We start from the raw sequence: 25,239 nt of genomic DNA on the forward strand, positions 1-25,239 counted from the left end.
GGACTAGCCCAGCTGTTTGAGCATGATCCAGACGATGGAAGATTTCTCTCTCTGTCTCTCCTTCTCTATTAGAAGGATAAAGAAACAAGGACACTTGAAAACAGTCTTGGATAATGGAATTAAAAGATAAATTTATTTTGATGAAAGGAATGTTTGAAGTGAGTTCATGGTCTTCTATGCACATCTTCTGTGAACTTTCTGAGGACTCCCTGGTACTTTTGTCATCTTCTCACTCATCTGGTATCCTTCTCGAGGTACAAATGCTAACTCAAAGCTAGAGATCCTGGTCCGTGGTTTCCTGTTATTGAGGGGTGAGTAAGAGACCTCTTTGGCTTTTTTCTCTGCAGACATCTTTCTTTTTCATTGACCTTTGCTGTTATTTGTCTTTGGCCTTTAAAAGAGTCGCAATTAATTTACCTGAAAAAGAGCACCCCCTTTTTTTTTTGTAGATTTTGGTTTACTCTGTTCAAATTTAAGTTTCTAGATAGCACCCATTTTAATTTGTGTAAGACATTTCTTCTCATGTAGCTTCTGTTTGATAAAATCTATGCTCTCCTCTTGTGTACGATCTGTTTGTACTGTGTCCCATTCTGTCTGTCCCACTCCCCCCACTCCACCCCCAGGCTTCTGTGTCGGGTGTTCTTTCATCATGTGGACTTTGGCTGTAAGAGGGATGAAGGACTAGGAAGCCGTCCGTGCTGGCCCTCCTTGCCTGGGCTCCCCTCACCCCAGGCTCTGTGGAATCTTCCTCTTTCCGCTTGGTGGTAGAATTGGGCAGCAGACTGCTACTGACTCCCAATCCATACAAAGAATAAATCACTTCTTTAATTGTCTTCCCCAAATCCACAGGTGGCCCTTTTATTCTATCTTACAGATGCAGAGGACCTGAGAACCTCCCACTCACACACACACACACACTCTTCTATCTTAATTTATTTTCTGGGGTGTGTTTTCTTTTTTGAAGGAATTTTAAGAGTTGTGGTTTCAGCCAGCCCTCATCTTAATATCATTCTAGAACTGAAGCCACTAAATGATTAAAATAAGCACACACACACAAAAAACCCGTAAATACACATCTGCACCTAGGCTAATGACTTCAAAATGCAAGGAAAGGGTTAAATGTCTTCCTCAAGTGTGGGCAAAATCTGAAGAGAAAAGAGGAACAGCTTCTATTAAAGAAAGCGAACCGGCTACCCAGTCATCAGAGAGCAAGCCTCACAAAGGCGTGGGAGGCTTGCTCCTCTGGGTAGCTCAGACTACCTCGGGCCGGCGGACCAGTCAGGTCATTTCCAGACGTCTGGCCCCAGCAGAAGCCGCCAAGATGAATGCCCACTGGTGAGTGATCCCTTGGAGCCATGACCCCAGCGGGAAGCTGAACTGGAGCACAGAGCGATGCTGGCAGCCCTTCCTGCTTGAGAGAGCTCTGTTGGCGTAGGACTCATCTAGTCAGAGGCCAAAAGTGAAAACACCTGGAAGACAGAAGGTCGTGGGCCCACCGTGAAAGGGTAGCGCCTAGAAGTCACGCTCCTGTTCGGGGCGCAGCTGCTTGAGGCTGCCAGCGTGGCTCCTAGGCGCGGAGACTTGCTCTATTCTAATGGGGGATCTTTGCCACAGGAGAATGAGAATGCTCCCGGGACTGCCAAACATGGTTGATTTAGTAGTGTTGATGGTGGTGGTCGATGCGTAGTGGTGGTGGTTGAGACAAGCAATTTATTTTGGCTTTGGAAATTTGGTCTTCAAATATTAAATGCTATAATCATTGACTTTAGATTCCTGGGCTGGAGAACTTGAATGTCTACGTTGGCACATCAAATGATCGGGAGTAGTTTTTGGTGTGTGTATTAGGACCAGGTTTGCCTAAGAGTAGGTCTGTGATGTAGGGAAGGTGGAAGGAGGGCTCTAGGAAAAGACAGGCAGGAGGAAATGCAGCTCCGTGGGTTCCACATCCGTGGATTCCACATCCGTGGATTCAACCCACTTAAGATCATCCTTAGACCTGGGATGGTGTGTCTGGATGGACTAAGAGTGAGCAAACATGTGCAGTCTCACCGTCATTGCTTAATCAATACAGCATAGCCATGATTTCCATTACATTTCTGTGGTATGAGGCATTCCACGCACTCTAGAGATGATTTAATATATGTGAGAAGATTGCGTAGATCATTTCATGTAAGCGACTTGAGGATCTGTGGAAACCCTGTGTCTTTGGGTTGAGGGGGAACCAGTCCCCGTGGATATGGAGAGGTGACTGTTGGCAGAGAAATTAGTCACATGCCAGCTATGACGGATTCTGGGCAGCATGAGAGAATGGGAAGAGGCAGCGTAACCTGATTAGCCGTTGTGTGTTGAACACGCCTGAACATCATGGGGACTTGTGTTCTTTGGCCCAACTGTAATCCACACAAACTTGCTCAACGTCACAGCACTCAGGGTAGAGCTGCCAATTGTCCTGCCTGCTTACAGGGCACAAGATTTTCCCCTCCTGTGGCAGGTCCCCATGGCAGGGACTTCCTGGAAGGAGTCACACCCGTCCTTCTCTTGCTCGGTGGCTGCCGATGTCACACTCATGATGTATTATGCTGTTCCTTGAAAATCTACGTGATCTTCATTTGCCCAGTACTTAGTGACGGGGGAAACAACTTTGTTGCTTTGATGTCAGAAGACTGGATTTGAATTTCCACATAAAGGCTCTTGTTGCCTTCTGTGGAATTTTGAAATGTCATACATGTCTGAAAAAAATAATTTCAGAGTTTGTCGTGTTTGTGGCACTGCAGAGACAACCCCTTTGACCTCTGCCATGCTATCTGGGAAGTCCATGTAAACGTAGTCTAGAATGTTCTTGAAAAGACTGCTTCAAAGCTGAAAAGGGGTCTGCACCAATGAACAGCCAATAAGCTTTGTTCCGTTTCATCAGAAATCAGTGCAAATTAAGAGAGTGGAGTGTCTTATTTCTTCTATCCAACTTGTAAATATCAAATTTAATATTTAACATTGAAGTTGAGGCACAACAGCTTTAAGACAGCCAGTTGGGACCCTAGCATTCCCATGTTGGAGGATTGGTTCAAGTCTCAGCTACTCCACTTCCCATTCAACTTCCAACTAATGTGTATAGGAAGGCAGCAAAAGACGGCACAAGTGTTTGGGCCCCCGCCGCCCATGTGGGAGACCCAGATGGAGTTTGTGGCTCTTGGCTTCAGCTGTTACTGGCATCTAGGGAGTGGACGAACAGACAAGAGATGTCTCTTTTTCTCTTCCTCTCCTCCCTCTTTCTTTTTTCTACTTTCTTTTTCTCTTTCCTTCTCTGTCTTTCAAATAAATAATTCTTAAATAAACAAGTGAAAGAAGCAAGACTCTCCCATATTGTGAAGGAATGAGGAATAATTCTAGGTATATTGCCCCCTGATGGTGATACATCTTTCTCAATAATAATCTGATGGTGTATTTCAACAGCTCTTACATTGTAAATGCTTTTTCACCAACAGTTCACTTTTTATGGATATATTCTACAGATATAATCATATGTATCTTTTATTTTTTAATTATTATTTTATGATACAGTTCCATAGGCTCTGGGAATCATGTATTTTTAAGGTCTCAATAATGCATGTGTTTTTCTTGCCACTGATTTAATGAGGAATATCTTTGTAGCATCTTCAATGTCTAACATTAGGTATTGGGTTAATTATACAACATTCATAATGAAATGCTACACTGTCATTAAAAAACTGTTTTGCAGAACAAGTCATAAAGTTTTTAGCTTTGGTAGAAAAAAAGCAGATTATACAGTGCTCCCACTTTTAGATAAAACAGATGTGGACACACAATGTTACACAGAAATCTAGGTGGCGTTTGCCTTCCACTGTGTACTTTTGAGCATCACATCTTCAAGTAGAAATGTAAACCTGGTATAATTCAGAAAAAAAAAATCTAAGAGTTGGGTTCTTTTTTTTTTTCACAGAAGCAGACAAGTTACTTAGTGGTTTGGGAGTGCCCATGGTCCCTGGGTTTCCACTTTAGTCCTTTGTGCTTTACTTTGCAGTCCATTGACTCACTCTCAAAACACGTTCACTGCATTTGTAACTTACCAGATGCTAAGAAATGCTTTTTGGTGGCATGTTTTGCTGTATTTGGAAGGCCTAGGCACCCATTTCTTTTCCTTATTTTATAGATGTAATTGCCAATTGACAGCACTGACAGTACAGTGGGTCATGCATTTGAAATCAGAGTGCTGGGATGAACCAACTCTCCCACTTTCTAGCTCCCAGGTGCCAGTTGCTTAACCACTGCCTTCCTCCGTCTGTTGACTATAGACTGGGAATTTTAGTGATAGGTCACAGGTGCTTATGAGCTTTTAATGAGATAATGCATAGAACTTAGACACTTCATATACTTCATATTTTGTTTTGGTAAGTACTCAGTAATTATTACTATCAGTTGCTTTTTTTTTTTACTAGTTACTAATTATCTCTAGGTTTAAGAACTGGAAAGGAAGTGATCTTTCATAAGACTGCATAACTACTGAAAGACCAGAATGCAGGAAGATTTTTTCCCCCTAGCAGAAGTGCTTGCTACCCTCTGAACCTAGCCAGACTAGGCTGGGCTGGGACTCATAATGGAGCTAACCTACAACGGGCGGTGCTCAAGGATGAGGCCAGCCTTCAAGGAGGCACTCCAAGTGCTGGAAAGGAGGGACAGCTGAGGAAACGAAGAGCAAAATTAAGTGCAAGGGTGAAGCTGGAGCCAAGAGAGAGATGAAGGGATAGGAGGTGACTTAGAGCCCTGCTGGGACTTTTACAGCCGTGGGCTTCGTGGGAGGTCAAAGACAATGTCTGAGTGGTTTAGGAGACAGATGGGGTCTAGGTGCCTGGAGGAATTCAAGCACACAATAAAAGATGACATCATACAGAAGTGGAATCAATCACACAGTGCACATAGTAATAGAGAATGAAACTGGGTGGGCCCTGGACTGGGGCCCAGCACCCAGGCATCAGTCATGAGAAGATAGCCTAGGTTTGAAGATGCATAAATAAGCAGGTAAAATTTGCTTTCAAAATCTCATCTAGTAGTAGGTGCAAATCAAATTTGGGTGACAAAGAGATATTCAAGAAATTGTTAGACTCATCCCAGAAGTGATGTGAGCATGAAAACCGGGCAGTTAAGTGAGGCCAAAGAGGACAGGAGACAATGCATTTAAAAGATTTTAATGACTGGAGTGGATAGGATTTGGCTTTTGGCAGAAAGACTTACTGCATGGTGATATCCTTTCCAAGGTGGGACATGAAGGAAGTGGAACAAGTTTGGTCTAGGAGTAAAGAGCTGACAGATGATGAGTTCATTTTTTTTAAACATATAGAATTGGAGGAACTAGAGCCAGATATCCAGTTAGTTAGAAAATCAGATATTCATGTGCAAAGCTTCAGAAAGCAGCAATTGCTGGAGTGGACTCTAAGAATATTCAGTGTAAGTACAGTTAATGTAGGTGAAGTCAGTAAGGAGAGGGGAGGATATGTTGGGAGAAAGTCAAGGATGGGACCAGGAAGACATAGTATGTTTTAAAAGTATATTTATTTGTATATTTAAGAAGTAGGAGGGAGGAAAGAGAGCAAGAAAATAAATCACAACCATTGGTTCACTCCCCAAGAGTCCACAATGGCCAAAGCTGGGCTCAGGCTGAAGCTAGGAGTTGGGAACTCAACCCAGGTCTCCTATTTAGGTGGTAGGAACGCAACTACTTAAGCTACCACTGCTTTCTCCCAAGGTACATGCTAGCTGGAAGCTGGAGTCAGGAGCCAGACTAGCTGGCCATTAAACCCAGGTCATCAAATATGGAATCCAGGTGTGTCAACTAATGTCTTGATGACTATGCTAAACACCTGCTTAGTCTATCCTTGAAGGGGGGAGATGATGAAGAAAAGCCTAAAGCATACACCATCAAGACAAAGCGACAGACTGGGGTAAATGGGAGAAAAGTGATGTGACAGAACTGAAAGGAGGGGAGCGATGCAAGAGAAAGAAGGACATATCCACAGAAAGATGTTTACCAAACTTCTTCACTTTGAGAAACAGCGTATAAGTTGACTCTGGTGATTAAGTGGTGAGGTGTGTTCTCCCCTCCTCCTGCCACATGATTTATACATCAATATCCTAACCCCTGGTACCACAGCAATATAGGATCTTCACAGAGCTCATCAAGTTAGAAGAAGGTCATTACAGTAGACCCTAATCCGACAGGACCAGAGTCTTTGTCAGCAGAGGGAATTTGGACAGACAAGCACCAAGCCATATAGAAGCTTATAGGTGTGGCTTGGAATGGAAGCTTCTGCATAGTCCTTCGAAAAAAACAGCAATGTTAAGGCCCTCCTTTGGGATTTCCAAGCTTAAAAAATAAATAAATAAAAAAGATAAATCATTTCTGTTGGCACCGTTTTATTGCCACAGTACTCAGAGTAGAATACCCTTGGTGAAAATGCAGACAGCTGGAGAAGCTGGGAAAAACAGCTTTAGAGAGATGGGAAGGACATTGCAAAGGATTTGGTTATCAAATTGGAGAAAAAGATTTCACAGGAGTGAGAATAGTAATCACCGTGTCAGATTCCACAGAAAGGTGAAGTAGGAAAATGACCAAAAAGGTCAATCCAGAGGCCCGTGGTGACCTTTGTAGTTGAGTAGAGGCCTGTGGGCCGCAGGGAAGGAGCGGGGTGGCAGCCCAGAAGGGAGACCCTGCTACCAAAAGACGGGCAAGGAAACTGAACCGAACTCTGCTGTCCACTGGGAGTCATGTGCGTATAACCCAGAGTGCATGAGCCAGACCCACAGGCCTCTTCTCCACTTAGTAGTTAAATGAACAAAAGAGCAAAAAGTCAATGCTTCCTTTTTCCACCCCAAAACTGGTTTGAGGAAGATTTTAGGAAGGAAAGGATATTGGCACCTGTCATACCCCAGGATAGAGTTTTTGGTGCTGCCAAGGCTTCCATTCTATGCTGTTAAGTCATGGGAAAGTTGGTATCTGGGGCTTCTCAGCGAGGAGAGCTCTGACGAGATTGGTGATAGAAAGAAGAAAGTGAGCCCACATGGAATTTCAAAGGTCATCTCTTCGTGTCACTAAGCAGAACAACAAGAACAAAAGACCACAGTTACACTGGAATAGAGAAGTATTAAGGCATTTTCTTAGAAAGTTTTGAATCCAAATGAGTGTAACATTTGCTTCCTGTAGGGTTAGGGATATGATAGGCCTGACAACTCAAATGTCACCGCTCTTGGTTATTGGAGAGCAAATTAATCATACCTAAAACTGTACTAGAAGATCAAAGGAAAACAAAATGAAAGAACATTTGGTTGATTTACAACTTGGTAAAACTAGATAATCTTGAACTATAAAACTACCCAAATGTTAAGTCTGATTATCGTCACCAACAACCATATTTAATCAACTTAATAACAGTTTATCAAGAACCTGGCAGTTTTAAGGCACAGCAAAGAATGTGAATGAAATAGCTGATACATCATCCATTAGTTTTATAGTTTAATTGAGAATAGAAACCAAGAATCATGAAGGTACATGAGCAGTTTAATTCAGTTAATAATTCAGTGACTTTAAATAAAAAGAAAGAAGTGACATAATAATTCTCACTAAACAGTAAAGAAATACTAATTCAAACAGCCATGAGTTAGAAAAAAGAGAAAAAAAATTTTAAAAGGCATTTTCCCAAAGAGGAAATACAGTAAGCACACAAAAAGCTAGTCAGCATCCTTAGCCATCATGGAAGTGAAAATTAAGACCACAGTGAGATATCACTGCACACCAATCAGAATGGTTAAAATCATAAGCACAGTGACAACATCAACAGCTGACAGAAAACTAGTTCACACACCAATTGCTGCTGGAACATAAAGTGATACCATCACTAAGAAAAACAGCTTCTTCCCAAATTAAACACTCCCTAAACACACAACCTGTAGGTGCCTTCTCAGACGTGCTCCCAGAGAAACGAAAATCTGTGTTCATACACACACACACGCACACACACACAGAGCATATGACTATTCACACTGGCTTTATACACAGCAGTAAAAAACTGGAGGAAAAAGATTCTTCACTGAGTGATCAGTTAAACTGATTGTGTATGAACGAACCAGCAAGTAATGCTCAGCTAGTAAAAGAGCAGAAACTACTACCACACATGCAAAACCCTGGATGAATTACCAGGGAGCCAGGGCTGGCAATGAGGGCATAACTGATAAAACTGCTACCTATGATACTGGCATCTCTTTGGGGCATCTGTTCATATCCTGATTGCTCCACTTCTGATCCAGCTCCAGTCTAACAGCCTGGGAAATGCAGTGAAAACTGGACCAAGTGTTTGGGTCCCTGTCACACACATGTGAGACCCAGATGAAATGCCTGGCTTCAGCCTGGCCTGGTGTTGGCCCTGTGACCAGCTTGGGGGTGAGCCAATGGATAGATGATCTCTCTTTCTCTCTCTCATTCCTCTTTCCTCTCAATTCCCCTGCCCTCTGTAACTCTAACTTTCAAATAAATACATAAATCATAAGATAAATGAAAAAATAGAGCAGGGTTGTGGCATATGTGGCTAAGCCACTACCTGCCGTGCTTCCATCTTACATAGGTACAGTTCATGTCCTAGTTGCTTCATTTCCTAACCAACTTCTTGCTAATGAATTGGTAGAGCAGTACATGTCCTCAATGCTTGGAGCCCTGCACTCATGTGGGAGACCTGAAAGAATCTACAGGTTCCTGGCTTTGGGCTAGCACAGCCTTGGCCATTGCAACCATTTGGAGAATAAACCAGAAGATTTCTCTCTCTCCCTCCCTTTATCCTTCTCCTCCTTCTTCTTCTCCTTCTCCTCCTCCTTCTCCTCTCCCTCTTGGTCTCTGTAACTCTGCCTTTTAAATAAATAAAAAGAAATCTTTAAAAAATCTGAAAAATAAAACCAAGCTCCAGGGAATGATAATGCCAAGTGAAAATGCCAAGTCCAACAGGTTTGTACCATGCGATTGCACTTACATGACACTCTTGAGATTATAAAAAACAAACAAAAAGACAGGCTGGTGGCTGCCAAGGTTTCAGATGGTGGAGTATGTGTGGCTATAAAGGGAGAACATAAGGGGTGATGGAATAATTTTTAAAATTCGTTTTTTATTTGAAAGGCAGAATTATAAAAGAGATGGAGAGAGAGAGATTCTGTCTGCTGGCTCACTCCCCAAATGACCAAAATGGTCAGAGCTGAGTCAGGCTGAAACTAGGAGCCAGGAGCTTTTTACAGGCATACCACATGGGTGCAGGCGCCCAAGGATCCGGGCCATCTTCTGGTGCCTTCCCAGACGCATTAGCAGGGAACTGGATTGGAAGTAGAACAGCCAGGGCTCAAAATGGTACCCACATGGGATGTAGTAATGCAGGTGTAGGCTTAACCTACTGCACCACAGTGCCGGCTCTGGAATAGTCTTATATCCTGATCATGGAAACATTGCATTAATCTACGTCTACACATGTGATAAAATTACATTGTCACACACACATGCAGAGTGCATGTGGATTCTGTCAGTATCCATCTCTTGGTACTTAGGTGGTAAAATAATTATACTGGATGGCACCACTGGGAAGACAAGTGAAGCAACAAGGAACTTGGCTACACTTCGTTTTGAGTGCTTTGAATCTGTGATTATTTCATAATAAAAATTTTAATTTGTAGATATAGGGATTTCTTTCTCCTCCTTCCTATCTTTCCATCCCATCTTCTCCCCCCCCCACCATCTTCCCCCCTTTTATCACAGTAGTATAGTCCTTTGCTAACAGTTGAAATTTTAGCATTCCTCTATTTAAGTGCATCATGACATTATAGAAAGGTAGAAAATGTAGAAACTCTAGCATTATACTATCAAGGTATACTTAACTATTTCATTCAGGGACCTCCTTTTATCTGGGAGTGGAGATGTCTATTGCAACGTATCTGCACGTCCTATTGAAATGGTACAAGGAAATGTCCATTGGGACTCTGTCTCTTTCTGTTCTTAGTATATTCAGGTTCATTCAGCAGTGTTGTGCCTAGGCCCTGGGCTACGTATTAGAAACACGCCTTCTATTTTCAGGAAACTCAGTTCAGTGGTAAATATCTCAAATATGGTGACTTTTTTTTGTCACAGGGAAGTGTGCAGATTTCTAAAAGCTCACACATATAGATATTGTTCCTGTGTCTGTAGGTGACACTGTGGCTTATACAACTGCCTGGGTTTTGAGTCTGCCAGAGTTTGGGGCTGCTGCCAAGTAATAATCAGGTAATGAGTAGTTCTCTACTGAGCAGTGATGTCTCTTTCCAAAGGGATTCAGCCTCCTGAACCTCTCTAAACACAAAGCCATCAGCACCGCCCAGTGCTGTCAGGATTATAAGAACTGTACAAGATACAAAGCCCCATGGAAACAAAACACGTTAGGATTCATATTCCTTTCCTTAAATCTGTTATTTTCCCTATTTTTAATTGTCCCAGATTTCTTAGCTCTGCCTTTCCTGGTTGAGTTTTAGCAAATGTATCGGACCTGTTACCTGAAAGTTACCATCCTAGATCTCCTCATTATAGCTAAGAGAAGGAGCAGATACAGGTGAGTAGGATGAAAGCCACCTAAAACCGTTGTACGTAAGGTTGGATGGCGAAAACTTAAAATGGAATTCTATCCTATACTTGGCAGCTTCAGGAAGTTATCTATGAAAACTTGCTTTATAGCATTCTGCGCTTCAATTATTTTATTTTTTTAAAGAGTTATTTATTTGTATTGGAAAGTCACATATACAGAGAGAAGGAGAGACTAGAGAGAAAGATATTCCATCTGCTGGTTCACTTCCCAAGTAACTGTAACAGCTGGAGCTAAGCCAATCTGAAGCCAGGAGCCAGAAGCTTCTACTAGGACTCCCATGTGGGTACAGGTTTCCAAGGCTTTGAGCCGTCCTCGACTGCTTCCCCAGGCCACAAGCAGGGAGTTGGAAGGGAAGTGGAGCAACGGGGACATGAACTGGCACACATATGGGATACCGATACATACAAGCCGAGGACTTTAGCTATGAGGCTACCATGCCTGGCCCCAGACTTCAATTATTTTATGTTTGCTTTTAACTTATAAAGAAATTTTAATCACTAGTCATCACGGGCAACTTTTTAGATTTTCACTTCTAGATGTTATATTCACTCCCATTTCACTTGTCATCAAAATACTTTAATATTTTACTCTAATAGCTCTAGGGAGCTAGCCAATTAAATAATAAGAAATGTGGAAATGTGGAAATGAAATGGTTGAGGAATATATTATACTGGAACTATGAACATATTAATTTATTCAGTAAAGTTTTGTTTAATACTGGGAAAATGAAGATGAGTCTGTTGCAGCTGCTGCTTAGAAGCTACCACAGGGAAGAGCAACTGTAATGCTAGCATTTCTTACCATCACAGAAATTATGATACACACTGGGCTGGAAACACGGTGTAGCAAGCTAAGCCTCCACCTGTGGGGCCAACATCCCACATGGGCACCAGGTCAAGTCCCGGTGGATCCACTTCCAATCCAGTTCCCTGCTAATGGCCTGGGAAGGTAGCAGAGTATGGCGTAGGTCCTTGAGCTCTGGTACCTGCTGGGGATATCTGTAGGAACATCTGGCTGCTAGCTTCAAACCGGCTCAGATCCAGCTGTTGTGACGATTTGGGAGAATGAATCAGTAAATAGAAAATCTTTTTCTTCTCTCTCTGTCACTCCTTCTTTCTCTGTAATTCTGCCTTACAGATAAAAATAAAATAAATCTTTAAAAAAATTACAGTATACAAGGAGTCATCAAAAGTTAGTGGGAGAATGTGCATTATGAAAATATGATGCAAGAATTTCACAACTTTGGCACCAAAAATGAACATTTTCTGCTTTCACTTTCTCAAGACTTCTTGAAGTGCCATCGAATCCTTAGCAGTGCAGAGGGCAGGCACTGCTGCTGCCTGTCTCTGGCTTCAGCAAGTGAAAACTCGGTCCCACCCAGTCACACTACCTGGTAGCAGAACCAGGATTCCAAACTCTGATCTAATCGCACACTCAAGCCCAAACATTGCGTAAACATGCAGCAACTGGGGAAAGGTCAGGGCGGAGATTCTTCCTAGTAGCAGGAAACATGTGTGGATGGAAGAATTTGTGCTTGAAGAGAGACAGCTGTGTTGGGTCAGGGTCAAAAGTAAGCTCTGGCCACAGGTGAGAGCCACGGAGCCTGTGTGGGGTAGAGGTGGAAAGCTAAGGTCTGGAGAACTAAAAAGTTACAGTCATAATTAGTTGCCGTTGTTTTAAAACTTTGGGCAGGATTGAGGGTGTTTGGGGTTGGGGGAAAAGTCCTGATGTTACTGAAACATTTGTCATGGTAATTTTTTGAGCTTCAGTTCATTTAGTTAATGGAAGGTTGACTAGTTGCCAATTTTCAGAGGGTAAAGTTCAAGTAGATGAGTGATGGTATGTCAGACGCATGGCTCTGAGCAGGCTGGAATAAGTCATTACCATGATGACCAGGGACAGGGCTGTAAACGCTACCTGAGTATTGTTCCTGAGTCCTCATAGTAACCACATGGGTTAAATATTATTCTCCCTATTGAAAAAAAATGAGGAAATTGAGGTTCAGAATGGTTTAGTTACTTACTCAAGTTTGCACAACTTGTAGGTCAGAGTACATAGACTTATTCAGAAAATGCCAGACTGTTCAACGTTCAGATCAGAAAACAGTTCTGTAACTTCTGTTCTTCATAAAAATTGTCAGCTGAAATTTAAATCAGAGTCTATAGGGCCTGGTGCAGTAGCCTAGTGGCTGAAGTCTTTGCCTTTCACATGCCAGGATCATACGTGGGTGCCTGTTTGTATCCCGGTGGCCCCACTTTCCATCCAAACCCTGGTATGGCCTGAAAAAGCAGTCGAGGATAGCCCAAAGCCTTGGGACCTGTGCCCATGTGGGAGACTGGAAGAAGCTCCTGGCTCCTGGCTTCGGGTTGACTCAGCTCCAGCTGTTGCGGCTGCTTGGGAAGTGAACCAGTGGATGGAGGCTCTTTCTCTCTAGTCTCTCCTTCTCTCTCTGTATATCTGACTTTCCAATAAAAATAAGTAAATCTTAAAACAGAGTCTATTCCATGTCCTGCTAACAGCTTAATCTCACTAGCTGTGTGACCCTGGGCAAGTGGCCTGCTCTCTCTGAGTCTGCTTCTTCCATCTGTAAGTGTTTATATGATTGTGAAGATTAAATAAGCTAATGGATTTGCTAGTAGGGTATCTTATAACAATTGGCTTACAGATATTAACTGTAATAAATGGGTATTTATTGAATTCCTGTTACTAGGCTAAGTTCCCCCAAATGCAATGAGAAGACAGTGGAATGGAGGAGCAAGCAACGTGATTTGGGAATGAGCGAAGGGTGGTGGAAAAGGTAGCAACAGTGGTGAGATCCCCAACTCAAGGGAAGGGGAGCACTTTGCAGTAAAGGAGGAAAGGCAGCCTTCCCCTCCCCCTCACCCCACTGCACCTGCAGAGGAAAAGCTCGTGCAAACATACGGAGTCTGGGGGCGTGAACTGGGGCTCAGGGGAAACAGTGGATGGTATTAGTGTGAGCAGGATGTGTGGGAGCTGGGTGATAGAGAAAGAAGCGAAAAATTGGATTGAGGTTGAGAAAGACCTGTTTGTCTTGCTAAGTGTAAGCACCAGTTTCTGTAGAAAGAGCAGATGATCTTCAAATCCTTGGACTGTTCTCGAGGAAAGGGGAGGAAAGGAAGCACCTAGAACACTATTGTGATTGTCCAAGGAGCAGGTGACCGCCACCCCAAACTAGGCTGCCTGTGAAATGGGAAGTGGGCAATAAGGAAGAAATGGCAGTGAGTGGTGACATAAGTATAACACAACATGCAACATCCAAGATATGAAAATGGCCTGGGTCTTGCTTGCAGACCACAGTCATCCCAGGGGACCAAAACAAAAACACAGACAACTTCTTCTCAAAAGAATCTCTTTTGTTTGTATGCAAATAGCCCAGGCACAGTGAAAATGCAACTCATATGCCATACTGTCATGTTGTCTGCATGTCTCCATACAGTCTACAGTCCACGATATTCAGAGGCCAGCTGGGTTTCTGAGCACTGTTTCTATTAAGAAATGCCAGTTGGTATTACAGCGATAGCACAGCAGTGCAATGAAGGCACTCTTTCAAGAGGTCATGCCTAAGTGACATCACTGAAGGGTAGCAAGAAGCATCTTGTTTTTCCTGAAAATGTAGTTCAAGATGCATTGCCTTTGCATGCTGGTGGACAAGTAGAATCTACCAGACAAAGATGTGAAGAAAGTAGTAGGAACTTACAAAAAATGTCACCCCTCATTCTTACCTGCAACAGCAGCCCTGCAAATCCAACTGAAAGAATGCGCGTTCCAAGGGGTCCCGGGAGTCTTTGGTGCTCTGTTCTTGATTAATGCAAGGGGGAGTCTCTGAGTATGCAATGCCTTCTCTCACATCGTGTTACAAAAATGAAAGCTTTTTTAAAAAGTCAACGTTTCTTCTTTTTTTTTTCTTTTAACAAGCTTAGTCGCATGGGCTGTGCTCTATATGCCACAATCTATTTTCTTTTGCTTCGCAGCACACATCTCATTTATATTTGTACATAAATATTTTGCATAAAAGGGTGCTTTCACAAACCGTCATGCTTCCCTAAATCTGAAATATGCTGCCATTTGTCAAAATGTGCTAGTTTTGTTATGTATGACATCCTTTCCTCTGCACATATAAGAAGAAAGAAAAAACAACCTAAAAACTTTACTGGTCCAGCACCTTGCAACATACAGAATAGTGTCTCCTTTTATTTCTGCTGACAGATTCTAAAGGAAATGGCAAATGTCAAATGCTTGGCGAAAGAAATGACCGTTTCTCGGAATGTGTAAGCGCATGCCCTCATGCAAATAGTCTCGTGGAATTCAGACTCCCAGCCTGCGAAATTGGTATTTCACATTCCCAGGGAACATGAAGGTTGGGAAGGATTATAAACCTGAAATGGGCTGAGTTCTGAAAAGGGACCTCATGGGTGTTAGTGATTTGTTGGTATCTCCCTTTTAAAATGTGTGTTTCATGTAGGTCATCTTATGTGTATGCTATCAGAGAAATTCCTGATAATTTTAAGACTGTATCGTGAATGCTACTAAAGAGCCAGCCTACGGAATTATTAAAATGAGCAGAAAGCTAAGGGTCACTCACCCTTCCGGACGTTCTCTTTGTTGTGCTATCCACAGCCAATGATCACACAGACACTGTGACCACTTTAAGCATGAAGCGAAGGAGACCCAGGCCCCTGGATTGTGGTTAAGCTTTTCCTGACACAGGGGCCCTGCCTGGGAGGTTTTTCCTACTTGAGCCCTGCACTGCCCAGTTAGAATCTACCTTATGCCTCAGTCACTGGGATATCATGTAACTCAAGTTGTTTATGCTGAAAACCACCTGCTGGCAAGGACCTTGACCTTGTTACAGGGAGAGGTTCCAGAGGGCACTTTACTTGGGATTCCATCAGCAGCCCAGGGCCTGCAATCAGCTGTGTCTGGTACAACATTTATGGAGTAAATGAAGGAAAACTGAGGCATTGCAGTTTTGAGTGGGGAAATGACATCTGTGGGTTTTAAGGTACTATTGGGAGATGGGAACTAGTTCTGTGCTACAAAGATGGGTAAGAATAAAGGGAAAGTGCAGCATACAAATGTGTGGTCTTGGGTGTCACTAGAGACCCATTACCGCAGTTCCCCTACAGCCTTGGCCTTGCCCCCGAAGCCTGGCTCAGCCCCTTCCCTGAAGTGTCTGGGTACAGGGCAGGTGGATGAGCTGGGAAGGGGTGCTCTATCCTGTGATCTTTCTGCTGTGGTCTCTGGTGTCCAGGGTGCAGTGTGGGGGTGCATCCTGAGCCTTTTACTTCCCCAAGCTACAGTCCTTCTCCAGCTTATCCTTGCTTTCTGATCCTCTAATCCAGTCCCCACCACAACCTGCCCCCTCCAGTGCCTGTGGCCTGTCCATTTAGAGATGGCCTCTGTCCCACAGCACCTCCAAGAAACTCCTAATGTTAATGGCTATCCCTTTTAACTAGCTTTTCCCTTAATCAACTTTTTAAAAATAATGTATATATATACACACATATTTATAAGTGAATATAATCTTCAATCTGAATAAGTGTGTTTTACTGCTCAAGTTCAGATGGGTTTTACTAAGTCACCATTTCAAGTTTGAAATTGCAGAGTATTTTGTAGTCACTTGGATGAATCCTGAAACTATCTCTTGGTGTTATGTTATGCTGACCTCTCCCTTGAAGAGATCAAGTCAGATGTGTGTCACTGCATCCTAGTTTCCTTGTAAGGAAGATCGAACAGCAATATATATATATATCACCTCTTTGAAGCTTGCTTCATTGATTAGTATGATTTGTATCTGAAGAAAGCAAATAAGCGATGATAGCCCAAAGCCACTAGGAAAAGTAAAGAGCCAGCCTCAGGCCAGAATGGGGTGCACAGCGGAGGCTGTGAAAACGGGGGTCCCCCTCTGTCCTGAGTGACTCCAGCTTGGGGTATAAATACTGCAGCTGCAACATTTGGATTCGATCAAGAAAAGGTTCAATCTCTTACTTTTAACTTGGCAACATTTGCTTTTCAGCATAGGCAAAGATTGTATGCCAGGCCTTACCCACACCCCACCTCCCCAACCCCAAGGAGAGAAGAAGAAATCTATTGCATTTCTAAGAATGTTCCTCCAGAAACCTGGAACTGAAAAGTCTTTATAACGTCGAGTTGGACCCTAGAAAACCACTAGGGGGAAGGGTCTCATCACGTACCTAAGGAATTGCTGTAAAACTCCTTGGCTCTGCGCCAGACAGAAGCAGCAAAATGTTGAAACCGAGTGCAGATAGACACACCTGGAGAATTTTCTCAGGACTTAGGTGTGTGTGGGGTTAGGGGGGCATTTGATTATCAGTGTGCATCATGGGGAAGTGAATCTTGGGTCTGAAATTGAGGTTGATTTTCTTTCCCACCGGTCTAGAAGCCCTCTAAAATGTCACATCATTAATTTAGTCGCTTTGCCAGGAATCAGTGCATGTGGTTAGTATGCGGGTGTGGTTTTTTGTTATTATTAATGAACTTATTTTTAGAATACTTTTAGATTTACACACACATACAAAACTGAGCAGAGGGTACAGAGGGTACAGCAGAGAATTCCCATTGACTCTCAGCATAGTTTCCCCATTATAACCTTCTTGCAATACTGTGTTATATATATTACAAATAATTGAACTATTATTGATGTGTTTTAAATCAATATTCACACTTTATATTGAGGTTTTATCTTTGTGTTGTACAGTTCTATGAGTTGTGACAAATGTACAGTGTCATGTATGCACCCTTACAGTAGTAGCACATAGGCTAATTTCACAACCCCCAAATAGCTCACAGTTCATGCCTTCACCCCTCTTATCTTTCCCAGTAACCTGGACAACTACTGATCTTTTCAAAAGGTCATGTCACTGGAATCTTACAGAATGTAGTGTTTTCACACTGGCTTCTTTGTACACTGCATTGCTCAGTTCTCTTTATTGCTTTTTCCTGTCCTGATAGCTCTTTTTCTTTCCTCACCAAATACCATTCTGTTTTTTGAAGGTATCATGGTATGCTTACCTGTTCACTTCTTGTGTTTAAGATTTTGATGGTTGTAACTTTTGATGTGGAGCTGGTGTTCTGCTTGTGACACCAACAACGTGCATCCGAGTAGGGGTTCCTGTCAAGCTCCCTGCTAATGCACCTGTGAAAGCAGCAGAAGATGGCTATGTACTTGGACCCCTGATACCTTCTTGGAAGACCTGGAGAGACTTCCTGGCTTCATCCTGGCCCACACATGGCTGTTGTGGCCATTTGGGGAATGAATCAGAGGACAGAACAATCTCTCTCTCTGTCATTCTGTCTTTCAAATAAACACACAAAACTTTAAAAAAATGTATATCTTACACAAATACGCAAAAGTATATTTGAGGTTTTTTTTTAAGATTTATTTTTATTATTTTTTGATTGGAAAGGCAGATATACAGAGAGGAGAGACAGAGAGGAGGATCTTCCGTCCGATGATTCACTCCCCAAGTGAGCGCAACGGTCGATACTATGCCGATCCGAAGCCAGGAGCCTCTTCCGGGTCTCCCACGCGGGTGCAGGGTCCCAAAGCCTTGGGCTGTCCTCGACTGCTTTCCCAGGCCACAGGCAGGGAGCTGGAAGGGAAGCGGGGCTGCCGGGATTAGAACTGGCGCCCATATGGGATCCCGGGCGTGCATAAATATACGAGGAAGCATGGTTGCCAGATCCTAGAGTAAAGATAAGTATAGTTTTGTGAGAAATGACCAAACTTTCCTCAAAACTGATGCTTTTTGCACTTTGATCAACAAAGAATGATCACACATCTTGTACTAGGTTTGGGATTTTAACCATTCTAAGAGATTTGTAGTGACATTTCATTGTTGCTTTACTTCACAGTTCTCTAATGACAGATGATGTTGATCACTTTTCATGTTGTTATCTGCTGCCACCTGTACATCTGTTATGGTGTATACACCTGCTGTGGTCAGGTCTGTGTTCAGAGCATTTGTTCCCTTTTAAAGTCAGGTGTATATTTTCTTTGAGCTTTAAGAGCTCCTTGTATATTTTGTGTACTAATCAACTAATCCTTTATTTATTTCTTTATTTTACAAATATCTCTTTCCAGCTTGTGGTGTGTCTTCATTTTCTTCAGAGTGAGTGTGTGCTTATGTTCAAAGGAGGATGAGTTCTCTCAAAAGACAATGGTACTGCAACAGTAGAGGAGAAATTTGATTACAAATGTGCTATGCTCTTCCTCTAGTAGTAACAGGGAATTGTGGGCTCAGCAGTTTTGTTCAAATGGGAAAGTCAGGCCTTGGGAACTGTGACTATAAATCCTTCATTGTAAGTTGTGCATAGACCTACTGTGATAGCCTAGTGGCCAAAGTCCTCACCTTGCATGCACCAGGATAACATAGGGGTGCCAGTTCATGTCCTAAATCTCTATTTCCCATCCAGCTCCTTACTTTAACCTGGGAAAGCAGTCGAGGATGGCTCAAAGCATTGAGGATGGCCTTGCACCTGCATAGGAGACCTGGAGGAAGCTCCTGGCTCCTGGCTTCAGATTACCTTAGCTCCGGCCATTGTGGCCACTTGGGAAGTGAACCAGCAAATGGAAGATCTTTCTCTTTGTCTCTCCTTATCTTTATAAATCTACTTTTCCAATAAAAAAAATCATTTTTTAAAGTTGTGCAGTGGGCCTGAGTATAATAAGATGGCCCAGCTCTGAGATGCACTGCTCCTTAATTAAGAATAGTTCTGAAATTCTGTTTACAGTCCCAACCTGGTTCTTTGCATGGATTGCACCATGCCTGGGATGTGAATTCTGTCTGTGCATCCCAGCAACATGAGAGATCACAGTCAATCTAACCCTACAGTGAGGCTCCTATCTGCCGGCTGGATGACAGACTCCATCTTGGTCCTGCTGAGATGCTCTTCCCCTCCTGCAGACCAGTCAGAATTCAAGAACTCCACCTGGTGCTTGGTACATGACGGAAGGTCTCCCGGTCCCTAGTTTGTCCTGGTTGGCACCGGTCCCCTCACTATCTGAGCCTTGGGCCTCTGTGAGGTATGGCAGCTCCCTGCCCCATGGTACAGAGGAAAACATCTACTGATATCCAACTCCTGAGCTAAAGGCACTGGCTCCCTAGGTCTGAGCCATCATCTCCAAGGTTGTCCTCTTGAGAGCACAGAGGTGGAGTACTTGAAAGTTACATCTCTCCCACCCTCCTTTCTTATCTCAGAAATACTCCATTGCTCTTACTCTCTCTCTTTTTACATTCTCTTTATTCTTACCTTCTAGACACCTGTATCCTTTCTTCTGAGGGCTTACACCCAAGTTTAAATAACCTTTTGAATGCTTCTTTCTCCCTTGCCCAAATCTCTGTATCAAGAAAGTACATTTTAAAAAGCTAGTTAATATTTCAATGAATAATGCTGCTATGACTATCCATAGAAACTATATTATTTTATATGAGAACTACCGCCATTGCTCCCAAGAATTCTTTCAGACTGCATCCTGCCCATTGGCCGTGGAGATCATTTATAGAGAGCAATGAATGTGTAGCAGAAGTTGGAACATCCAACTAAGTATTTGGATGCCTGTCAATGCTTGCACTTTACCACTCAGCATAGATCCTGACTATGCAGACCTCAGGGGAATAATCTCTCAGGCAAAGTTGAGCGAGGACATCCAGAAAGTAGCTGTACCCTCCCCCAACTGCTGTCTGTAGCAGCCACTCTCCTTCTCACAGCCTTGGCCTGCGGCAGCCTGAGAACATCTGGGAATGAGGCCCTGGAGGAAGCAGCGCCTCCCTCCACCCACACCCCCCCACACCCCGCCATAATCAGCTTTCTGAGGTTACCAGCAACTTCCTCCTTACCAAACACAAGGAACTGATCTTCATGCTGTGCAGTCTCCTTTGGGCATTTACCCTGTTTGGTTGCCATCCTTTTGCAACTTCTCCACCCTTGGCGTGATGCCAAATGTGAATTGTCCGTGCATGTCTTGATTGTCTGGGTGCCAATGGTCAATCCTGACGCACCAATCAGAAAGGGAAAGAGGGCGGTGATCTGGCTTGAAAACAAAGTCATGGCCAGTCACCCTCTTGCAAGTCTTTAAGGGCTAATTTGAGCTCTGACTCACCCACAATCAGTGCCTGTTCTGCTCTGCAAGCCCTCTGTGCTAGGAGGTGTGCTGACTGACTCGGGGAGAAAGTGTCAGTAGGAGAACTGATGGGAGGCCTTAGAGTCCACATCACACCAGGGGCAGCTGGTGGTGCTGACAATATCTAGTTGGGAGGAGAGACGATTAGGGAAACTAACGACATCTGCTTTTGGCTGTTTGGAGGGTTTTATATAAAAGGACAAAAGAATATATTCTTGTTGGGCTGGCACTATGGCTCAACAGCCTAATTTTCTACCTGCTAGTGCTGGCATCCCATGTGGGTGCTGGTTTGTCTCCTGGCTGCTCCACTTTTGATCCAGCTCCCTGCTTATGGACTGAAACAGCAGCAGAGGATGTGTCAGGTCCTTGGGCTCCTGCATCCACATGAGAGACCCAGAGGAAGCTCCTGGGTCCTGGCTTCAAATTGGCTCATCTCTGGCCACTGTGGACATTTGGGAAGTGAGCCAGTTGGTGGAAGCTCTCTCTTTCTCTCCTTCTCTCTGTAAGTCTTCTTTAAAAAAAAAGAAGAAGAAAAAGAAACACATAAACTTGAGAGAGAGACACACACAAAGAGAGACAGAGAGAGGATATAGGATATATTCTTACAATTCAAGAGAGCAGGACCAGGGCAGCTAGATAGTAGTTCTAGCTGGAGAGTCGGAGTAATGGATCTGAAACAACTATTTTACAATACATTTCTTAATTGTCCAAACAAGCAGAGTTTTTTTTTTTTTTTAATACAACTGAGAAAGCAGAGTCGAGACTTGAACACAACCGAGATGACATCACAGGGGGTGCTTCCTAGAGTGGAGACCAGAATGATGGCGTGTGAGCTCCGTTATGCCTCCAATTCAAAGTGATAGAGTTAAGAGAACTGCATGGCATCATATCACTTGTCCTTCTTAGTGCCTGCCCCATCTGCCTCTCCCTTTACTCCCTATAGCATGCGGCTCTGGTGTGGCACTGGATGAGGCTGCTCTCGGCAGAACTGAAATAAAAAGACAAAAGACAGGATATGGAAAAAAATGAAGCAATATTTTTTAAATTAACCTACTCCATGCCAGGAACCCTATGTATTTCATCATATTTAACCTTCATGACAAACCTGTGAGATACTTGTTGTAGTCTCACTTTTTTGTTTTTGCAATTTTTAAAAAAGATTTATTTATTTTTAGCGGAAAGGCGGATATACAAAGAGAAGGAGAAACAGAAAGATTTTCCATCTGTTGGCTCACTCCCTAAATGGCCGCAGCGGCCAGAGCTAAGGTGATCTGAAGCCAGGAGCAGGAGCTTCCTCCAGTTCTCCCAAGTCTTGGACCATCCTCTACTGCCTTCCCAGGCCACCAGTAGGAACCTGGATTGAAAGTGGAGCAGCCAGGACACGTATGGTATCCTGGTGCATGCAAGGTGAGGACTTTAGCCTCTAGGCTATCATGCTGGACCCTCTCATGTCACTTCTATTGAGAAAACTAAAGCCCAGACAGATGAAGCAACTTCCCTGGGAACACACAAGTTGTGGTAGATCCATGGTTTGAATACAGGTTTCTCTGGTTCCAACGTCATGTGCTATATTGACTCATCTATAGTTTCTGGCAAATGACACTGCTTTCTAACATTGTTAGTATTAACACAAAGACTCTTTTCTTGAAGAATTGTGCTTAAAGTAAGTTAAATAGAAAATCCTGTGTAGATAATAGTATAGTTCATATATGAATATGCAGTGGTCCTGATGCTCAGAATGAACTTTGGAAACACTGCTCTGAATATTTTTTAAAGATTCATTTATTTTAATTGGAAAGGCAGATTAGATTTACAAAGAGAGAAAGAAAGACGTAGAGACAGATCTTCTACCTGCTGCTTCATTTCCCATGTGGTTGAAACAGCTGTAGCTGAGCTGATCACCTAATCTAGGAGCCAGGAGCTTCTTCCAGATCTCCCACATGTGTTCAGTGTCTTAAGGCTTTGAGCCACCCCCTGCTGCTTTCCCAGGTCATAAGCAGAGAGCTAAATCAGAAGTGGAGCTGCTGAGATGCGAACTGGTGCCCACAGGAGACGCTGGCTCCTGCAGACAGAGGATTAGCCTATGAGCCACCACTCCAGGCCCTGCCCTGAATATTTTGATTGCAGGAGTTTCCGTGTAGCCCATCTTGCATTTTGACTGCCGAACACAAAGAGGAGAAGGAACCTTGAAAATGAAGTGAAATGCAAATTACTTTCCCTGGGCTCCAACGGGTATGTAATTTCATACGCTAAAATACAGAACCTGAATGGACATTTCTAATTAAAAAAGAAAAAAAGAGAGAGAGATTGTAAAATCCAGAGGAAAACCCCAGTGGAACCCATCTGAAAGAAGGATGAGGTTTCCAGGGTGTGCACTTGGGACACAGAGTGGCTAAATGGAAGGGATGACCCTGCGTGTTAGGGCTCAGGACTCGGGCAGGAGCCCTGTGGGCTGAATGCGGGCCCTGAATGAACAGTGAAGAGATTTACAGATGACTTGGGGAAGAACTATGGAAAGATCAAGGCAAGAAGCAAGCAAATCTAAAAAGCAAAGAGCAGCACGATGATGGAAAGTAGCTCCATTTCACAACTCTGGGGCATGTGATTTACATACAAGAGCTTTGCATTGTTTTACTCCACCGTGCAGCAACAAGGAAGCTGCTACTGGTCAGATCTCCTGGGTGAGAAAACTGAGATGCAGAGATGGGGAATGGCTCACACAGGTGCAGCGGTCAGACGTGCATCTGCGCTGGGACGAGCAGCTCCAAACTCATGCTGCTTCTGCTGAACCATCACACCTCCTGCATTTAGTCACTAACAATTTTAAATTTGTCATTTGTAGTTTGTCCAACTCTACAGGACAACTAGCCTCCGAGAGAGAGAGAGAGAGAGAGAGAGAGAGAGAGAGAGAGATACTGAGAGGGGCTGCCTCTCTCCTGTTGAGCTCAAATGGTGCACATTTCACGATATATGTAACTCTACAAGGAGCCAAGGGCTTGCAGAGCCTGAGTGGCTCAGAAGAGGGGGCTGTGTGCCCAGGGCAGCATGACTGACCTGTGTTCCCGTGTAAAACTGGCCCTGGGGGAGCCCTAGCATTGGTGAAATCTCTGAGGGCATTCACATGCTTTTCCCACTTCTGCTCCTGATTTGTCCGTACAACCAAGAGCCCCCCCACCCCCTCACTTCCAGGAATAGTAGAACAGGAACATTCCAGGCTCCTCCAGGAGCCTCTGCTAATATGGGGGAATGCCTGTGTCAGCTGCCTCCTGAATAGGCTCCATGGAGTGGTGCTGCTGCAGAGCGTGGTCTCTCACAGCCAGACTTGGTGCTAGGGAAGTGATAGGCGGGTGAAACGCTCTCTGAACTGAGCTTGCTGTCTCCAGGCTCCCCAGGCTGCAGCTGTTGCTTGGCAGTCAAGCCCTCAGGGAAGGTGTCTTCGCCATGTCTGTGGACGGGGCTGTCTTTGGGGGTTTCCTTAGGGCTTTACACTCGCTAGCTGTCCGAGGGTGCGCTGGTAGTCTTTCTCATCAGTGGAAATGCCCACCTACCAGCAGAAGTTATCTGGAACCAAGAGCGCTGCCCCTGTCTGTGGTGGTGTTTCTCTCTCGTCAGTTCCCCTTTCTGTATTTGAGTTCAAGCCTCGGTCCCAACGTTATTTCTCTCTTTACGGCAGAGCCAGCCGTAGGAGGCATGGGGAGCTGGCCAAGGCTCCCTAGAGCGCCTTCCTAATCCTTGGCCTCTGTGTTCCTTGGGAATGCTGCTGGGTTTCTGCGTCTGGTCTGTGGGAGCTACAGTGGATGGGCATCTGTGACAGGTATGTTCTTACGGAGCTTGGCTGCCCGCCTGGGGAGTGCCCCTGCGAGACCAAGTGGTTTCTGGGGGCAGATTGCAGAGGTGGGGGCAGAGAGCTGGCAAGCGAATGGGGAAGAGGGAGTACAGAGGCCGCACTTCAAGCTTCTGCCCAGCAGTGGGCCCATAGCCCAGATGACTGCATTGTGACCTGGGGTGCCCGGCTCCACACAGAGTGCCTGAGCGTGTGAGTCCTGGCTCCAGCTGCAGGCTCCAGATTCCCTGTGGTTCACAAGGACTGTGTTTTTGACACCCAGGTACCCAGCTTCTTTCCAGCTCCCAGTTTCTGTTGGACCTACGCCATTGTGCGTATTTGGAGAATGCACTAGTAAATGGGTGATTTGTCTGTTTGTTTGTTTGTTTTCCTCTCTCTGTCTCTCAACTTTAAACATTTTTTTTTTTAAGAAAGAAAGATAAAAGCAAGCATTTGGCTGTCAGGCTTGATTCTCAGACTATCTGTGTTGATTGTGGATGAACATGACCAAGAGGTCTCTTCCACCCAGCACCTTTTGTCTGCTTCAGTGAGCTAAGAGGCAGGAAGGCAGGAAATAGAAGGTACCACTTACCAAAACG

The 25,239-nt window shown here is 44.0% G+C and overlaps 1 protein-coding gene across 2 annotated transcripts in view; it reads left to right on the forward strand.

Annotated features, from left to right (window-relative positions):
• Positions 1 to 1,221: 1,221 nt before the first annotated feature.
• Positions 1,222 to 25,239, forward strand: part of CD86 (CD86 molecule) — a 71,968-nt gene continuing 47,950 nt past the window's right edge. The window contains exon 1 of one of the 2 annotated variants that reach the window (XM_041003108.1): positions 1,222 to 1,335. In XM_041003108.1, coding sequence (XP_040859042.1) covers positions 1,322 to 1,335 — 14 coding nt within the window. In that variant the 5' untranslated portion in view covers positions 1,222 to 1,321. Of the gene's footprint in view, positions 1,336 to 24,455; positions 24,632 to 25,239 lie in introns of those variants that run through there. The other variant, XM_041003107.1, reaches the window with a different exon arrangement.

Source organism: Ochotona curzoniae, unplaced genomic scaffold (genome assembly GCF_017591425.1).
Source record: "Ochotona curzoniae isolate NIBS_2020 unplaced genomic scaffold, NIBS_Ocur_1.0 scaffold_2587, whole genome shotgun sequence".
Taxonomy (NCBI): domain Eukaryota; kingdom Metazoa; phylum Chordata; class Mammalia; order Lagomorpha; family Ochotonidae; genus Ochotona; species Ochotona curzoniae.